The sequence below is a fragment of the Hevea brasiliensis genome, chromosome 12 (assembly GCF_030052815.1).
Source record: "Hevea brasiliensis isolate MT/VB/25A 57/8 chromosome 12, ASM3005281v1, whole genome shotgun sequence".
In the NCBI taxonomy this organism is placed as follows: Eukaryota; Viridiplantae; Streptophyta; class Magnoliopsida; order Malpighiales; family Euphorbiaceae; genus Hevea; species Hevea brasiliensis.
Genome location: NC_079504.1, coordinates 25,264,843 through 25,284,489, shown reverse-complemented (window position 1 = coordinate 25,284,489; position 19,647 = coordinate 25,264,843). Strand labels below are relative to the sequence as shown.

Here is a 19,647-nt window from a genome sequence, read left to right as displayed (position 1 = left end):
TTATTTTCCTTGCATCTTAATCGACTGAGATAAGTACTTCTGAGTTCGACTGAGATTTCATTGAATATATGCTTTTGATAATAATTAATTTAATGGCAAATGAGTGTATCCTGAAAAAGGGGCTACAATAGGATAGATAAAAGCAAATAAATAAAATAAATGTATCACCATGGCATGAAGCTCCAGCTGAGAAAGTCCATGCTAATTGCCAAAACCTTCTATTTATTTTTCTCAGTTCCACTATCTAGCACAGGTTTGGACCCAAAGTTCTAAGGCATTTATATATAACAATCTGCCAATCTGAATATATTGCCAATATTGACGCTACTGTCTGACGATGTGCATGGAAAATGATTTTGTCGGCATATTTTTTGTTTCTTTTTTCTTTTCCGCTCTAAAAATCCCAACTCCCCAGTGTTATCAATCAACAAAATTACTCTTTTAAGTAACAATTGAATTTATTAGCCAGAAATGCATAAATACAAAGATTAATAATCGTATAGGTTATTGAGAAATGTAACATAAATCAATTTATCACTTGGAATGAACAGAGTAAAAAATTTACAGCAGTTGTGATCCACATACAATATTGGCATTTGTAGTTGAACTAAGTAAGCTTTCGCCAGAGATAACCTTTAGAAGCTGACAAGTACTTCACTTTTGGGAACACAAAACCAGCCCTTGGAGGGTTTCCATCCACAAGCGAATTCTCATAAATTTCTTTGCACTCTTGTGCGACCTGTAAGGAGGACGAAATACATTTAATTTCAGAAGACCTTACAAGTTCCCAATTTTTCTTCCTTTTTTTTTTAAGAAAAAAAATTCCTAACCATTATTGACTAATTGAAAGCTAGAGTTTTAGAGAAGAACTCTAGAGTTAAAGGGTTTTAAGTTAAGTAGAATGAAGACAGAATACATGCATTGCAAGTTCAGTGAAGGCCGGACTGGTGATAGGGAAGGAGTTAGTTTGGATAGAGTGGTATTACCCCAAAGTACTCACTTTAATATTTCGGCTAAATCCTTCAAATACATGGTGGATGTGAAGAGGATGTTAGTTATAGGATTAAAGTTGGATGGTTGAAGTGGAGACGTGCTAGGGGAGTTTTATGTGATCGCAAGATTCCTAATAAGTTGAAAGAAAAATTTTACCGCACAGCCATACGACCAGTCATATTATATGGTAGTGAGTGTTGGACAATGAAAGAGCCGTATGTGTCTAAGATGAGAGTTGCAGAGATGAGAATGTTAAGGTGGATGAGTGGCCATACTAGACCAGATAAAGTCCGTAATGAGAGTATTAGAAAAAAGTAGGAGCGGTGCCAATTGAGGATAAGTTGAGAGAAAGTAGATTGAGGTGGTTTGGTCATGTGAAGCGTAGACATACGGATGTTCCAGTTAGACAAGTAGAGCACATTGGGTTAGAGGATAAAAAGAAAAAAAGGGGTAAACCTAAACTGACTTGGAGGAGAGTAGTACAACATAACCTAGAAACATTACACATTTCTAAGGATTTAACCCAAAATCGTTTAGAGTGGAGAACGAGAATCCATAAAGCCGACCCCAATAAATTTTTGGGACAAAGACTTAGTTGAGTTGAGATGAGTTGAGTTGTATAAACTAATTGAAGCAGCTATATCATCTTTAGGATGATTTTGTGTAAACTTGAATTATATGGTTGTTAATCACATCTTAACGCCCCACAATATATATATATGTGTGTGTGTGCGCGCGCGCGTGCGTGTGGTAAATAAATTAAAAAATAAGTATAACAAGATACCTCTTTTGCATCCTTTCGAGGTATGCCTTCTCGCAGTCCCACAAGCTTCTCAACCACTTCAGGCTGCATTAGGGAACAAAGAGAATCACATAACAAATGACGACTATTCAGACCAAATAAACATTAAAAGAAGAAGAAGAAGAGGAAGAAGAAGAAAAAGATAATCTATGTTTACCGGACAGTCAGGTTGATGTTCAAGAATATTTGTATATATGAGTGTAAAGGTATCCAAGCTCTCTGCTGACGCAAGTTCTCTTAAATCGCTCAGTATCCTCACTCTACTTTCTACTTTCTGAAGCAAAGGTATAAGAAAATCAGATTTCAAAGAACATGAAAATAAATTTTTTTTAAAAAAAAAGGAAAGAAACAAACAGATGTATGTCCCAATAGATGTACTTTTGACTATATTTCTCAAAAAAAAAAAAAAAAAGGCAGCAAAATATCCAAACTAAAGTGCAGTACTTACAGAGACACTTATGTATTCCCTGAAAAAATCCATAATAACCTCTTCGTCCAGCCTCATTCGTTCTATAGTCTCTTCCTTGATGTAGTTTCTCTACGATAATCAGAAGTACATTAATGATGATATATCATGAAAATCAAAGATTAAGAAGAATGTGAGCAAGAAAAAATCCCACTTGATATTTTAAAAGAAAAAGAACCTGTGTCAGAAGATGATCAATGTAAACCACAACGGTCTCCTCCAGGCAAGCTTCAACAAATCTCCTGAACGATCTTTCTTCAATATACCTTAAAAACCAAAAATTAAAACCAATAAGAGATAATGATTCTGGTTCAAACCAGACACACAAGAATAAGGAAGCTATATTTGGACAATGTACTCTTCAACAAAAGTAATTTAGATGGTCATTGGTAAGAAATCCTGCCAGTCACAATTAAACATTTATGGAGGCACAGGAGTGGATGTTTTGGGTTTCAAGATAACAACTTAAAGATAAGAGGAAGATTTAATTGCATTGTTACAAGCCTATACGGGTTAAATTGAGCAGGAAGTGATATTAATTAAACATTTGTCTGATTAACTAACTAATGATAGAGGCTGAAAGTGCAATATATCATGACAAAACTCATAATTTCCTAATATCTTCAGCATTTCCCTTCAGTTACATTTATTTATGGACTTTAAGCCGCAAATCATGGATTAACTTGTTCACTTTCACTCCAGAAAGTAGCATTTTCCCTTGGTACAATCACAGACGACGCTGGTCACACTGCATGAAAAGGTCATAAGGAATACCAATAGAATGAACAAGAGGATTTAGGGGTTGCATCATGTGTCCGACAATAAAATGACAACTTTGCAAGTGGGCTCCACCGAGCTAATTTGGCTCTGAAAATATAAGAATGCAACCTATCCTGTAAATTGGCCATGGATATAAAACTAGTAGCTTAAAAAGCTCAAGAACTAGTTTCAAATGCTAATTAATTTACTGTTCTAAACTAAGGGGGCAGAAGAATAGTTGCTGACAGAAGGGATGGCCCAAAATCAAAAGAAATTGAACTTACATCTTCACATCTGTAAAATAGTCGCCAAATGTTGCAACTAAGTACTCTGTGACTTGTCCTTCACACCATTCTGAAATATAAAAAGGAAAAAAAATTTTCAGACAAAAACTTGTGGAGTAGAAACAACAAGAAAATTGATTTAGTTTCTTTCAACAACTGTGGAAAATATTAGATGCACATGACATGGTACAATGATCAAAATCTCAAATAATGTAGCTCATTGCATCTTGTATTGGGACCAATAAAAAATTTCTAATCAGCAGTTAAAAGAGCATAATATTTCGTAGACAAAACATCTCATCAAGCAGTCTACTTGAAAATTTCCCAAAAATTCTAGATTACATTAAATTTCAAAAATCCCCATTTCTTAGAAAGCACTCGAACAAACTGTCTTTCTTGACTAATTAATTTCTATATTAGTAATATCTTCAGTGTTAATTCAACAGGATCGTCTGTTACTTGCAGTCTTGCATAGAACTTGACTACCACATAATGTTTAATCCACAGTTTGATATTGCAAAAGATAGCATCCAATTAAGCATTCTCTCATGACAAAGGAACAATACAAGAGCAACAGGCACCAAAGGGTGACAAAAAACTACTGCAGCCAAGTTCATGTTAACAGTCGGTAAAATCATAATATAAGATAAAAACTTAACAGGGCATTGATAAACAATTGGCAGCAGTCAGACAAGCAACTAATCAACAGGAACAGCATATATGAATATAATGCATAGATGCGTGGAACTTCTAGAGTAACATAACTACAGATAGAAAAAGTACTTCACCTTTCTGATAAAGCTTCACAAGCAACTCCTGCACTCCAGGGTCTTCAAAGATAACCCTTACAGTTAGATGCACAGCTTCCTGCCATCAATGAGCAGTTTGAACATGAGCGAGATGATCCTTTTCCAAGAAGGATGCCAATCAAGATCATTATCTACACTAAAAAACAGACTAGCAATGATACTTCAGGTATCAGGAATACTGATATAGTATTGGAAGAAGACTCAATTTAGGAATTATATTCATTATAAAATTAGGAAGTTCAGATTTCTATTGTTTAGGAATTCTATTTAGGAATATTTATAAAGTTCTATTAGTCTTAGTACTTTTTATTTAGGAATTTTGTATTGATTTGGGATAACTAATTAGTATTTTGATTAGGTTTTTTGGTTTAGGGATTTCAAATCCTAGTATTCATACAATTAGTTATTTTACCATAAACATCTATGTTTAGGTAATTTATTAGGAAGAATTATTATGATTATTATTGAAAACTAATAAAAAGCTTTGAGAATTAGTTTCTCTAAAGAATGATTCTCTTCCTTTGTCTTGAGTATGTATTTCTATTGAACCTTTGGTTTCTTCTCGCTCTAAATCAATTTGGTATCAACGCCCTACAAATACAACCTGTGTTTTAGCTTTCTCAAAAATTTCTTTTAGTTTTTTCTTTTTTTAAAAAAAACAGAGAAGCATAGAACTGTCATCATTCCCTCCTTCAACACCCACCAATCTCCCATCAATAGATCACTGTGCCACCTATGCCTAACTAAGGATCGACACCATGCAACCATTCTGGTGCCAGTCTGTCCATCAGGCATTGAACAGTGATGGAAATCCCATCGAGTAGGATATTGACCTGAATTGCATCACGACCGGAATCTAGCAAAATTCAGTGTTTGAAGGTCTTCAGGCCTTGCTGTTCACTGGCCATCCCTTTACCACTGTTGGAACTTCAATCCGAGGCCCCAGTAGCCCAAACCTGATGGGTCGGATCAAAGATCCAAAGCAAAGACATCCAAGCTCACAACAGCAACTGTCAGCTGTGTTCCACCTGATCGTGGTCCATACCTTGCTGACATCATCACCAATTTTATCAACATCTTGTGCAAAGTCATCATTCACGTCATCCAGCTCAGTGCCATGTCAGTCGATCACATCAGCACCACCTCAGCAAAAAATTTGACATGACCTCTCCTTGTCAATTTTGACGTGCTGATTCCTATTTTGACGTTCATTTTGAATTAAACAAAAAAGTCTTTAATATTGGTAAGAGCTTTTAATTGTCTTTTTTTAGTAAGACTTCATGTTGTGGACTCACATTAAGAGACTACAAGATAAATTCAAATAATATGAAAGGACAGTTAGTTGATCTCGGTTATTGGCTGAATAAATATGTGATGCAGATGATAAATTAGTAGGCATGCAAGGAAGAGCAAGGAGAAAACAGTTAGAATATTCTAGAAGGCCAAAAAAGGATCTAGAAGGGCACAAATCAGCTGTCCAGCAGAGCAACATTCTGTTTGAGGAATTTCCAGAGGAGCATGTGACAGGAGGAGCAGGAAATCTTTATAAAGGGAACTAGGGGTGTTAAGAGGGGTATGGGAGAACTTAGCTTGTTTTTGAATTGTATTATTCCAGCTAGATAGTTAGCTTGGGGGCAGAAAGGAATTCTTGCTTGGGAAGATTGTCTCCTGGTATTTTGTTCTTTTGTTCTAATACCAAATTGATGTAGAATGAGAAAAAACAAAAGGATCTCTACAAACACATTCTCAAGACAGAAGGGAAGAGAAACACATTCTTAATGGAAACTATTTCTTAAAGCATTTTATTAATTCTCAATAATAATCATAATGATTCTCCCTAATAAAATACGTAGTTGGTATTTATAGTAAAATACAAGTCCTACTAATACAAGGATTTGAAATCCTTAAGCAAGAGAAACCTAATCAAATACTAATTAGAAATCCAAAATTAATACAAAATTCCTAAATAATAAAACACTAAACCTAATAGAATCTATAAATATTCCGAAATAATAATAGAATTCCTAAACAATAGAAATCTAAGCTTCCTAATTCTATAATGAATATAATTTCTTAGTTTCCAATATTGCATCAAATATAGCAGAAAAAAAGGGCTTGCAATGACCAAACTCCATGCTGCGCTTACATGGTTGCTGTATCAGAATTGGACTTTTCTAGTCATTGCACCAAAAAGCATCAAAACACATGAAAGGCAAAAGACAACACAAATGGAATATGCAAACCTGGTGCCTCATACTTATCATTTTATTTTTTTCTCTAATCTATTCCATCTAATATGGTGGAACTTCAAAGCAAAACAACACCAAAGACCCTAGATTAACAAAATAACATGACCATCAAACTTCTTCCTCTATTAGTCCTAATAGTTCTCTTTCCAGATATTTCAAAAAAAAAAAAAATCCGTTTCCAGACATATATTTGCAATCAATATTTTGCCAGCAAATAGCGCATGGGAAATCAAACAGAGGATCAAAATCCTTAAACTGCAACTGTCGCCAAACCAAAAGGCAAATATAAAATCACCCCATCACAGATGACAATAAATGAAAACTAAAAGTAATAACACGCCTATCACTTGATCCAAGATTTACGCTACAATCATAAATGGTTAAAAGCCTCCAACAGGCAAAATTATAAGCCAAGATTCAAAAAAAGAAACCATTGACACATAATCTACATAGATCTTTGACTTCATTAAGCCCTAGAATAGTTAATTTAAATTCAGTAGAGAGGAATTTAATTGTATCATGATGATTCAATATCTAAAACAAAGGATATGATAAATGAACAGAATAAAAGGATATTGGAATATAAGAAGACCAAAAAAGAAATTGAAAAAACAAAAGGAAGGGAAGAAAAAAGTGAGAGAAGAAGGAACCACAATCAAACTTCATACCTTTGCAACCTCTAGGAAACCTTTGCAAGTATCTTCAAAATTAACCTGCGAAAGCAATGAGGATCCCACTTTAAGAAGAGCAAAAGGCTAGAAACAATTTACATTCTAACATGCAGACTCCAAGACTTGGTGATAGAAATTGATTGCAAGCAATATAATGGTTCACATACATATGGAGAAGTGAAAGAGATTTGTTCATACTGGGGTATTCCTTTTTTATTCAGATATGCACACATCAAACTAGAAACAAACAAACATATGTATAACATCATATTATTTCTCCTTGCAACAACAACAACAAAGCCTTAGTCCCAAACTATTTGGGGTTAGCTATATGGATCATTTTCCACCATCAATACTCAAAAAAATGTAAATCTTTTGATACTACTTCCCTCCACATCCTTTTAGGTCTCCCATCTTCCCTTATCACTCATTCCACCACCACACTTCCATAATAGGGCATTCGATGCTCCATATAACCAAACCATCTTAATCAATGCTCTCTCATTTTATCCACAATGTATGCTACATGCACTCCTTGGCAAGAGTGGTCATTCTCAATCTTACCTATTATCGATTTAACATACATCCAACTCAACATCAACATTTCTGCCAAACTCATCTTGTGGGTATGATACCTACAACTTAGATACCCAACATTCACTCCCATACAACGTAGCTAGCTTGACCATAATTCTATAGGACTTACCTTTCACTTTGTTAGGGATTCTACAGTCGCGTAGTGCACCTATCACATACTTGCACTCCTCCATTTCATCCGTCTTGTTTTGATCCTATGAATTATACCGTCATCTATTACTCTAGTTTTTTGGATGATAGAACCTGCATACTTCAATTGGCTACGTTTTGGCACCAAAACTCCATCTAATTGAACCTAACCTTTATTCCTTCTACAAGACTAAAATAAACAAACAGTCAGAAGAAACCTAGATGGGGATCAAAGCTAAAAAATAGTCCTAGGGAAGTTTTAAGAAAATTTGTATATTTAATGCCTATATAAGAAGACATTTCATAGAAGGTATCCTTGCATAGAAATTACCAGAAGATACATAAGCCATACAAAGAACAATGGCTTCCTAAACAATTCAAATGCCTTCCAAGTCTAGTTTGTGATTTGTGACCAAGGTTGCTATATTGAGTGCATGGTTTAAGAAAAAAATAGGCGAGGAATGGAAATGAAGGAAGAAGGATGATTGAGAGTGGTAGAACAAGATGATGAAAATCCTAGCCACCAAGCCAACAGCAAAGCTTCAACTCTCAATACCATTCCATTTCTCTGTAACAAGATATTAAAACAACTAAGTGGACTCCAGTACCGTAAAGCATTAAATATCACAAGATTGATTCAAAATCCTAGTTAAGGAAGCCAAAAGCCCAAGCACTCAAACTAAATTAATGGCATAGCAGTGTGGAAATATCCACAAAAAGCATGAACAGTACCATTACAATAACTTTCAAAAGAAGATGCAGGTTCCTATCAAATTGAAGATTCAAACATCCATAATGCATCACTTCCTTTTGCCATCTCAACAACCAGGACAGAAGGAAACCCTTCACATAGTCAGACACTTCATCCCACTTCCTTTCATCCCTATAATTCCTTTTCCCTTTCTTTCAAATTTCCTTTCCCCCAACCAAACCTAGTATTCATGTCCATACCCATCTTTTCACCATTACAAATGATACAGACCAAAAATGGAACAAATTAGGAGGGAAAATGGGAAAAACTAGATCATAACCTGCTCAGCATAGTTTTGAGGAAGTGCTTCAATGGTGCTGTTGCTCAGCTCCATTGAAAGGTCGTAACAGCGCAGATTGTTGTTTATCTGTGGATGATGTTTACAGTGGAAAGCAAAAGGTAAATAAAATCAGCATTCAAAACAGAAAAATTACTTGCACAAAATTATATAAATAGAAAAGATCACATACCATTGCACATAAAGGTTCCAGACCAATATCAGAAGCAGGCTCCTCAAGTCTCTTCCTTTCAGCTGCTTGAAAATCTATCATCACCTACAGAAAGACAGACAAACAGTGAAAACCAAAAAGTAAAATTAAAAAAAGTCTACTGTCCATGTGTTGTCAGCAGAAGTCCTTGTCCTCTATAAGCAAAGCAGTAACAGTCAGGTGGTACAAATGCAATGCAAAAGATTGATCTAAATAATATCATTCCACACACGATATATATGCGCACACACTTTCCACTTGAAATTATCTCTCCTCTGTGTGTGTGTGAATTTGAAAACATCATATATTTCCATCTCTGTGAGACTGAAGATAAATCACAAACTACTACAAAGTATTTCCATAAAAACTAGCCATTGTTGCATGAAAGTTTGTGGGTGTGTGAGCTGGAAAATCAATTGCAAACTATAACAACTTTTCTACAAAATAGTCACACTTGCCTGAATTATTGCCAAAGAAATCCTATATAGCATCACATCAGTGCTATTGTCCCTAACAATTTGAATTTGCTCTCCTAGAATCCTGAACAGATCAACAGCAGCTGGAGTGTACAGCTTTCCATCATCCGTTTTCTTTGGTGGCTGTACCTTATCAGCTTCCAGGATATTCAAGTACCATTTCTAGAGAAGCATAGGTAAATAAAAGTTGTGAGAACAAACAGTCGAAGCTAAAAAGAATACACATTCAAAGCAGAACAACATGGGCGAATCAGATGTGATATCAATACCCTTGTTGTAGCTTGCATTCTCTCAACATATGAGTTCATAAGGGGATCCATGGCACCACTCTCCGAACAAACTTGTGCCAGAGACTCATCAACACCAAGGCCAATCAGATTATCTTGGTATTCAACTACCCAACCAGTTACCTAGTTGCAAGAAATCAGTATCAGATGTATAATAAATCTTGTGGAAAATGCCCAAGTTAATAAATATTATTGAATTATTGATGCAGCATAGGAAAATGGAGTGTAGAAGTTATAGTTATTGCAGAATTAGGAAATTTAAAGTTTTATTATTTAGTAATTTTATTATTATTAGGTTTAGTATTATATTTAGGAATTGTTTTATTTTATTTTGGATAGTTTACTATTTTTAATTAGAATTGAATCAAGATTCCTAATTCTAATGTGATTAGGATTGCAAAAAAACTATATATAGGTCCAGATTTCTATTATTTAGTAACCTTTTGATTATGATAACTATATTTGAGAACTAATAAGAGTTCTTCTTGAGAATTTCTCTCATTATTCCAGAGAATTTGTTTCTCTAATCTTCCTGGTAGTATGTCAATTATCTTTACAACTTGTTAATGATACTGATATTTATTTATTTGCCTTATAAATTTACAATTAGGGTAAACATCTAATGCATTCTGCTTATAGAACAAAACATCCATGATCAGTGCACCAATCCTGGATGGTGAATATGTCCTTGGGTTTATATATAGATATATATCTAGAAGCTTTGCAGCAGGGAAATCAACTCATTATCAATGATATCCACAAACCCCCCATGAAAAGTAAACAACTTCATAGGAGAACAATAGAGAAACAAATGAAAATTCAATAATTAAATGGAAGTGACTCACACCCGCCCCCTAAAGCATGCAATTTCTTCTTCATTTTGGATGATGATGCTAGCATTAGTGTTTTCACTTTTCAGTAGCCATATATCCATAATACCAATCACAAAGGAGTTAATGCTATGCTAATAAACATTAAAATGGGTCAGGTTGGCTCATGATCAAACTTGCTACATCACATAACATAGCATTACATAGCCAGCTCTCATCTAGAATGGAATATGCCGTTACGGATAGCGGCTAAGACATTGAAAACACATTAGGGACCAGCTGAGATACCTTTAAAATCTCTATATTTGATATTTCATTTGCCCTTTCACTAAGCAATCTGAGCATCTGAATGAACCTCTCAGTATACAGATTTACCATCAGTTGAAATATTTCATATCTGCCAGCACCAAAGATCAAATTAATATTTTATGCTCATGAAATGTATCATATGTTTTGTTTGTATCATTCTGTTACAAACAAGTGGCTGCAAATCCAAAATACACAGAACAAATCAGGGAATCCCACATTGGCTGGCAAATATAGGATGTTTCACACCTTTTTCGAAACCCTAATGGCCAGCTGCAAAAGTATTTCTGTACAGTGGTCTTACAAAAAACCAAATTGAGCAAAACTCTTTTTGTAAAAATAGCGGCCTAATAGGACATTGACAAAATTACAAGGATTCTAAAAGCATTTGGCATAATACAAAAGAAAAGAGGATCAAGCAAATTCAGGGTGGCACATAAAACAATCTCATTATACACCACAATGAGAATGCACAAAAGTAGGCATAAATTAAAAAAATAAGGCAATCTATAGTTTGAAATAATAGCTGAAATCAGCAACCGTCCACATAGATTAACAAAAATAAACAGATTGCATTGGGTAAACCTTGGGGGAAAACATGGGGCTACATAATCATAAATATCTCCAAGCTCTTCTCCAATCTAAATATGGAAAAAAGAAAAAGGAAACAAATGACATCAGAAAGTTAGCAGTATTTGGAGCCCATAGAAATGGAGAAACATAGAATTTAAGTTCATTACATTTGCAAAGAGATGCTTAAAACTCTCATACAATCACATTAAAGTAATTAAACCATAAGATAGAGAAGAAATAAGCAAGAAAAACACATTGATTTTATGGTATGTATGCATGCAATAGCTGCTTTCGCAACTCCAAAGCATATGAACACAAGCATGCACAAGCAAGAACATTCGTGCATGGACATTAGCAAATATGCATCCATTATCAATTTTTTGCATGTCCAAATGGAGTGTTCAAACTTGCATTTTTAGAAGCTACATATCCATTGTAACATCATGCCAAAACGGACAATATGGATTTTTTAGAATATAAATCATATTTTTATATGTCAGATACTTCAGAATAGTATTTTGGGACTGCTAATTTTTGAACATTCAAGCAATCTCATTTCATGGGACACCTCTCTTTTGAATAGATTTCCATTCCACAGTAAATTTTGAATAAATTTAGAGCAGAATAACAAACCTGCATCAATGTGACAAGAATCTCAGGCAAATTATATTAAAGAAGATACATAAACTGACAGAAACTTCCATCTCAAGCACCTAGGATAAATTCAGTATTTATGTCACACAATTATACATATCGATAATGCATACCGTACGGGCTTCTTCTAAAGCAGCTTTGAGGTCTTGAAAGACAAACTGATTAACGAATCACCATTAGAAAAATACACATTGAATAAAAAAATTATCACAGAAGAGACTGATTAAGAAAAAGTACCTCCGTTAGCAGCCTGTTGAAACGTCCTTCAACTGACTTCCTAATTTGCTCATAGCATTTATCCTTATACCCCTTTCCCTGAACCTTTAACTTCTGTTGTGTAGGCTTTTCAGAAGAAGCCATTGTAGAAGTAGATTTTCTGGAGTCCATAAGGAAACAATGAACAAAGTTTGGAATACAGCTTGTAAATGGAGAAGGACAATATAAAATACAAAATCATCAATGAAAAAGGCAATCGAAGTCTAGTACAAAGCAAAGATACAACAACAACAGCTAAGCCTTAATCCCAAACTACAAAGCAAAGATATAAAACTAAAAATAACTAAAAAATAGTTACGTGGCAGATCTGCGAGGATTTGCAATTGTTGCCATTGCACCACCTCCTTCAGCCTCAGCTGCCTCCTCAGCAAGTTGTTGATCAAGAATCTCTTGCATTTCAACCACCCTGAAGAAAGAAATGGATTTAAAAAAAAAAAAAGACATCAATTCCTTCCCTTTATTGTAAAATTAAGGTGCATTAGCATGTTATATATTATTAACATAATCAAAACTTAATTTTCACATTTAAGTACTTTATCCATGATATGCCATATTTATTTCATCAAAAAAGAAAAAGAGATAGATCTATTAAATTAAAAACCACATCCAACAAACAGAAGAACAACAAGTCAACAACAGCATTTTGATATCTACAAATATTACAAGAAGTTTATTGAAATAGAAACCAAATCCAACAAGTGGAAGAACAACAAGAGAATTTCAATAACTACAAATAATATAAAAAGCTAATACAGAAAAAGACTTAATTTCAAAAGGAAAAAAAAATTGTGGATCCAAAATTAATAAAATTACTAGTTATTTTTATGGTGGTAATGATATAGTGGAATGCTTTCCATAATCACGTTGATCACTTCTCAATCACCAAACATGATATAATCCTCATCCTGATTTGAACATTTCATAACAAGTACCATTTGGCATGGATAGCTGAGAACTACCACTTCTTTAAAAAATAAAAGAAAAACAAAACAAAAAGAATGTTCCCCAGGTATTTTGCAGCTTATCATAACTACATCAAATAGAGGACTAAGAAGTTGTCAGTAACATACCTTAAAGCACGAACTAGGGTTTGTGGGCTGCAAAAGTACAGTTCACAAAACTTCGTTAGAGTTCATCATGAAACGATCACACGGCAAGCATGTACTATTCTGTCCATCCACACACACATACAAGTTATGTTCTTACACTCTAATATTAACTAATGAAAAAATAATGAAAGAGTATCTCTTATGAATAGAATAGGCAATTTGTTTTGCAGAAGCTATACTTAAAAAATGTCAAAATGCTTAAGAACCATAAAATGGAATTACATTTATAGCCACAGTTACTCAAGTATCTCTTTTAACTACTTTCTTTAAAATGAAGGCTCAAGCAAAACGTTATCCTGGTTTATGTCTAAACAATTTTGGGCCCAATAAAACAATTTCAGTTTATTAACATTTGACAATTATGAAGCAACGTCGGGTAATTCTTTTGCAGCATAAAGTGGAACTAACAAAAATAAATTTTCTTCTTTCTCCATGTTGGAATATGTGGCTTGTGGGAACAAGTCCCACATCGACAGTATACAAGAAAATTAAAGGGTATAAAAGTATTGGCAAACCAAACCAAAATGATTAGGCCATTGTGGTAATGGAGAGCCTAGTTCAATATGGAGGCCTGCTTGTTTATTAATCCACACTTCTTGGCCCGTGATTTCAACACTCCAGTTAAATGAACTATTTCATACCAAATATCATAATTTTGGCCCTTTTAAGAATAGTTTTCAAAGACAAGCTGAAAGCAAAGACAATGGCATTATTTAGAGATTAGAGTCCATTTCCCTTAGTAACTTTCTTCTTTTTTTTCTTGGATAAAGGAAAAAGTGTTAGAAGAAGAAAAGAATGTAGTACACCAACAATTATAAGAATGAGTATAAATTACAATCCTTTAAGGAGCAAGAGACGCCCTTTTATAAGCCTTGGAAGCAGGCTCATAAGCGCAAAAAAAAAGAGTCTTATTCTAGAATAGCAAACATACTTGAACCAGAAGATGCTCATCAAGAACGCCAAAAAGCCAATTCTAAAAGGATCAAGAAATAGAGCAATAAGAAAGAAATGGGAGGACTATTTCGTTCACACATTTGAAAAGAACATAAAGTTTTTATCAAGGAGAGAGGAATCCTTTCTAAATGAAATAATGAGCTCAGATCAACCTCAGTACCCTACTCCCCTTATTGAATGTTAGAGTGGTTCCCACGCATTTTGAAAGGATGAGTCAGGATAGAACTAAGGAATGCTAGAAGAAAACAACAACTACACAAACAAGTAGCATTCAACAAAATTATTAAAAGAAAAATCAATCATCATCTCAAAATATCAAAAAATAAAATTTCTCCCTCAGCCCTCAAAGTGGGGGGCCTCAAGCACTAGGGAAACCATTTACCAGGGATTTAAATAACAGAATCAGAATTGGCTTCAGAAATAGTGTAACGGAATCAAACTGAATCAGTCTGCAACAGACTGAATCAGCTGCCAATTCTGTGGATTTTCTTAAACCTTTAGCAAACACGGTTTTAAATAATGGAATCAGAAACAGTGTTACAGAATCAGGCAGCTGAATTTATCTGCAATGACTGATATTTAAAACCATGCTCTTTACATTGAAACACACAATTAATGTAGTCAGAAGGACTCAGACAAAAACACTTTCAGATGCATATAGGAAAAACTTCAAATATTGACAATTCAAGAGAAAACAATCACCATACCTTTCTTTCGCAAGTTTGTAGAAGTTGTTAATATGACCCCATAATGTCTTCTCAAAGGTCTCCCAAGTTTGGTCTACATCTTCAAAATATTCTCTGGGCATTGCAAAGATGCCTTTAAACCTCATGCTAAAAAATAATGCACAGTAAACATCACAAGTAAACAATGAACAAATTCAAAGGTTCTGCCTTCATGGTTATCATCACAGGCCATCTTCCATGTATTTTTTGACCCACCAGACCACGTGTTGATCATGCTTTACACTTTGAATGCAATTAGGCCATAAACAACAAAAGTATAACCATATAATCATTTTCTTGCAAGTAGCAAAGACAGATGGCAAAACAAGGGGATTTAACACAAGCACAAGAATTGTCCTTTAAAACAGCTAGTAAGTAATTTCTTGGCTTGCTCAGGCATTAAGACTTCTATTTCTGCAAAAGTTGATTGGCAGAATTTACAATCAGATTTGCTACTTTTAGCTTTAATATCAAATTCAATCTCCATGGCACAATTAAAATGCTGGCATACAATTACAATGATAAACCAATTTTCTTTGATATTCTAAATACTTAATCATGCAGTATAGGAAGCTTAGAATTTTATTTAGGAATTATGTTGATTAAATTTTAATTGTAAAATTAGGAATTTTATCTTAATTTATATTCCTAATCAGATCTGAATTAGGGTTTCTAAATCTTAATGTGATTAGACATGTAAACTCTATAAATAGACCTAGTTTTTTTTATTATTTAGTAGTTTTAGATTATAATTATTATTGAGAACTAATAAGAATTATCAAGAATTTGTTTCTCTTCTTCAATTGTGAGAATTTGTTTCTCTTCTTCAATTGTGAGAATTTGTTTCTCTTCTTCAATTGTGAGAATTTGTTTCTCATTGGTCTAATCACCTTCCAGCATCACCTTTTGCTGTAGACAGATGTACAAGAAAATGGGCAGGAACTAGCAGCTAATATAAGATGATCAGTGATTTTTGGTTATCAAATTGGCTTTTTATACCAAAATGGGATTTGAAATAAGATAATACCTTAATCTGCCAACCTCTTCTTTGTGAGATGCTGCAGCTGCTAGTGCAAACCTTCGCTTCCCATCAAGTGCCGTTAGCCTCTGTGACAAATTGATGATAGATAAACAGAGTATAAGATATAAATAAACAAATAAAATGTGCAAGATTTATTTACACAGAATTTAACATGATAAACATCAGTCAGTTTTACCTCATAAGTATTAACAATCTCTTTATCATCGCTCAAAGAATTTTGTGCCTCAGCTGCTTCAACAGATATGGACATCATACCCTCAACATCCTAAAAAGAATCAAAAGAGTAGCCAAACAGTAACCATACAGAAAAGGAATAGATCAAAATACTGATATTGACATATTCATAGAAGCAGAAGCTAGAGGCACCAAAACTGCAGCTTACAAAGAGAGTGTCTGTTATCCCACAACAAAATCAGTCATTTAATAAGACCAACCACGTTATAATCCGAAAATGTCAATCCCCCCTATTAAATATGCAAATAGAGTTCTATAAATTCTTGTTAGGCCATTTCAACCACACTAGAGCAGTGGTACCTTGCAGACAGCATTTTCAGTAAATGTAGTGATTTTGTTTTTTTTTTTTATGCTATCATATTTGTCAACATTGCAATCATGATTGATGACTTTAAGAAACTAAAGATTGAACACCCACCTTCAATGTTGTATTTAGGTTATTCCTTGCATTGCTAAGAAGCTTTATCTGATCATGATTATCAATTAAGGTTTGACATTCTTGGCAGAGCCTGAAGCACAAGCCAATCATAATTAGACAAAAAAGCTCCATATGTCATACATTACACTAATAATAATAATAATAATAATTCTTAACATATTGAAGTATCATCTTAGAGCATCTCATCAACACCATACTTTTCAATTGAAATAAAGTTCTCACGAAGCTCATTTATTGTCTTCTGTGATGAGGCAAGTGCTTCCAATCCAGTTTGTGCTTGCTCAACCTGCATTTCAAAGTAAGGAATCAAAGTGTAAAAGAAAAAATCCAAACCAATATCCAATTATCAAATTCAGCTTTCTTCCAAAAGTTTCAAGACATTGGTCCCCCTTTATGTACCTGCTCTGCAACCATTGTACTGAGTTGCGCATCATTTGCCTGCAAACAGATAACAATACCAAGATACAGATGAGTATCATCCCTCCACTCCACATTTCATAAACACTATCATCTCATCACAGTACAAAAACCTCAAGAAAACCATTGCAAGTTACCAAACTACCAATAAGCTACAAGAAACTAATCCTAAGGTTATCAGATCAAAATTTGTTAACTATTTCACTCAGAATTCACTAACAAAACCTCCAGTACAACAAAAGCTAAGTAAAACCTAAAAACTAAAGAACAAGAAAGCTACTCCTTGAACCACCTGAAGATGCAAGAAAAAACAGAATACGAAAACTGAGATCTAATTTCAGTTAACAATGACGAAAAAGGAAAGATACCTGTTGGCGCGTAATGTAATCGGCCTTGATGGAGGCAATAGACTGCAAGAGCTCCGGTAACGGCAAGAGCTTGGCAACCTCGCGCACGGCGGCTTCCTTGGCTTCGACGCCGAGATCCTCCACCATCATTTTTCCGCGGAAGGATTAGAGAATGATATTGTTAATTGATCTTAAGTATCTTCTAATTGGAAATTAAAAAAAAATAAAAATAAAAGTTCAATGAAAAATTATTTGTACGGAAGCTTGAATTTGAGGAGCTAACCGACGACCAACATGGTCTATGTTTTTTCAATACTTTTCCACGGTGAACGGTAATAAAAAGTAAAATTATTTATTACAAAAAAAAAAGATAATTTAATAAAATTTTTTAATTTATTTCAAATAACATTTTTAGTTTATTTCAACTAACAAGGTTCTTAAAAAAAAGTTGAAAAAAAAAAAAAAAACTGAAGCAGAACTTAAATCAAGCTTAAATTGCCAAAGAATAGCAAATTATAGAACTTCTGCAGAGAAAGACACACTGCATATATAGAGTTTATTGAAGCAATTTTGAGTTTGGTCTCATTTATTTCTTTGTAGGACAACCGATAAGAAGATGTTGAACCATAAATTGTTGCTTTGAAAGTAAGTTAAATGGGCGAATCTTCCATTGGATCTGCAGGTTTTTGCTCGTACCTACATTATTTGCAGAAATTAGAACAAGCTACGGTTAATTTTATAATTGATTAAAGTTTATAACGATTGAAATCGATTGCTATTAACAATTAATTTTATAATTAATTTATAATTTTATTTTTTTAAATAAAATAATTAATTTTTTAAAATTTAATAATCAATATAAAAATTAATTATTATTTATCAATCAATTTATAACTAATTACTAAATTAATTGTTAATTAATATTAACAAAACTTTTAAATAAATAATTAGGAATTGAATTACAATTAGTTGCTATTGAAAACTTTTTTTTTTCTCTCAAAAATTTTTATCTAATTTTTTAGTTTTTTTAATTTATAATTAATTTACGAATTGGTTGCTAATAGCTACTTTTTTTTCTTTCAAAAATTTTCATTATTTTTTTAATTTTAATTTGCAAATAATTTATAAATTAGTTAGTAACAATAATTGATTTTTACAACCACTTAAAAATTGATTGTAAAATTTTTCCCCTAAAAATTCTCATCCAATTTTTGAAAGAAATTAATAACAAGTAATCTACATGTTAAAATCGATTGTTAATTTACATATATAAATAACTACTCATTTTTTTTATTCACTGCTATTTTTTTCTCTTTTTCTTTTCTATCATTTCTTTCGTCATATTTTTATTTCTAATCTATTTTCTTTTTCATATTTTCCTTTCTCATATATCTTATTCTTTATCATCTTTTTTTTCACCTATTTTTTTTATCATTTTTTTACCTATTTTCTTTATTATCTTTTTTTTTCTAGTATTTTTATTTAATTTATTTTCCTTGACATAAAATAAAAATTTTTATATAAATATATTTTTTGCTAATAAATTATTTATAGTATTAATTTTTAATAATTTTTTTGTTACAATATATATATATATATTAATTTTTTTAGTAATTTATCTTATAAATATCTTTTTTATATTTAATTTTTTATAATAGTTATTATTAATAATTTCTTTGATAATATTTTTATATTAATTTTTTAATACTAATTTTTATTAATAATTTATTATCTTATCAAATTTTTAGAAAATTTATTTATTTAAATTTTTATGTATAATTTAGAAATTTAATTTTTTTAAAAGATTTTTTAAGTTAGCAACCGATTTTTCGGTTGCTGCTAAATCAGTAGGGAATCACAACTAATTTATAAAATAATTATAAAATTATAAAATTTAAGAGATAATGATTATATTTAATTGTTAAATTGATTATTATTATTAATTATAATTTTTTATTAAAATTTTTTTTAAATTTAATT

The 19,647-nt window shown here is 32.7% G+C and overlaps 1 protein-coding gene across 1 annotated transcript; it reads right to left on the bottom strand.

Annotated features, from left to right (window-relative positions):
* Positions 1-439: 439 nt before the first annotated feature.
* On the bottom strand, positions 440-17,955 carry LOC110668437 (exocyst complex component SEC6). The gene is made up of 25 exons (XM_058131330.1): positions 17,689-17,955; positions 17,303-17,341; positions 17,101-17,189; positions 16,883-16,973; positions 16,406-16,495; positions 16,216-16,295; positions 15,171-15,263; positions 13,471-13,497; positions 12,699-12,806; positions 12,362-12,500; positions 12,238-12,282; positions 11,483-11,538; positions 10,880-10,988; positions 9,744-9,884; positions 9,457-9,636; positions 8,981-9,064; positions 8,791-8,877; positions 7,031-7,075; positions 4,093-4,171; positions 3,305-3,374; positions 2,440-2,527; positions 2,244-2,333; positions 1,953-2,069; positions 1,778-1,840; positions 440-739 (listed from the first exon to the last, which is right to left on the bottom strand). The coding sequence occupies exons 1-25, from the start codon at positions 17,815-17,817 to the stop codon at positions 608-610; spliced, it is 2,271 nt and encodes a 756-aa protein (XP_057987313.1). The 5' UTR covers positions 17,818-17,955; the 3' UTR covers positions 440-607.
* Between the last annotated feature and the right edge of the window lie 1,692 nt (positions 17,956-19,647).

Bases quoted from the DNA above. Each gene is read 5' to 3' on its own strand.
- LOC110668437 (XM_058131330.1), bottom strand. From the start codon at position 17,817: ATGATGGTGGAGGATCTCGGCGTCGAAGCCAAGGAAGCCGCCGTGCGC. The intron at 11,539-12,237 runs GTATGCATTATC...TTCCATATTTAG, and splicing joins CTTTAGAAGAAGCCCGTACG to ATTGGAGAAGAGCTTGGAGA. The intron at 2,070-2,243 runs GTAAGTACTGCA...CCTTTGCTTCAG, and splicing joins GGGAATACATAAGTGTCTCT to AAAGTAGAAAGTAGAGTGAG.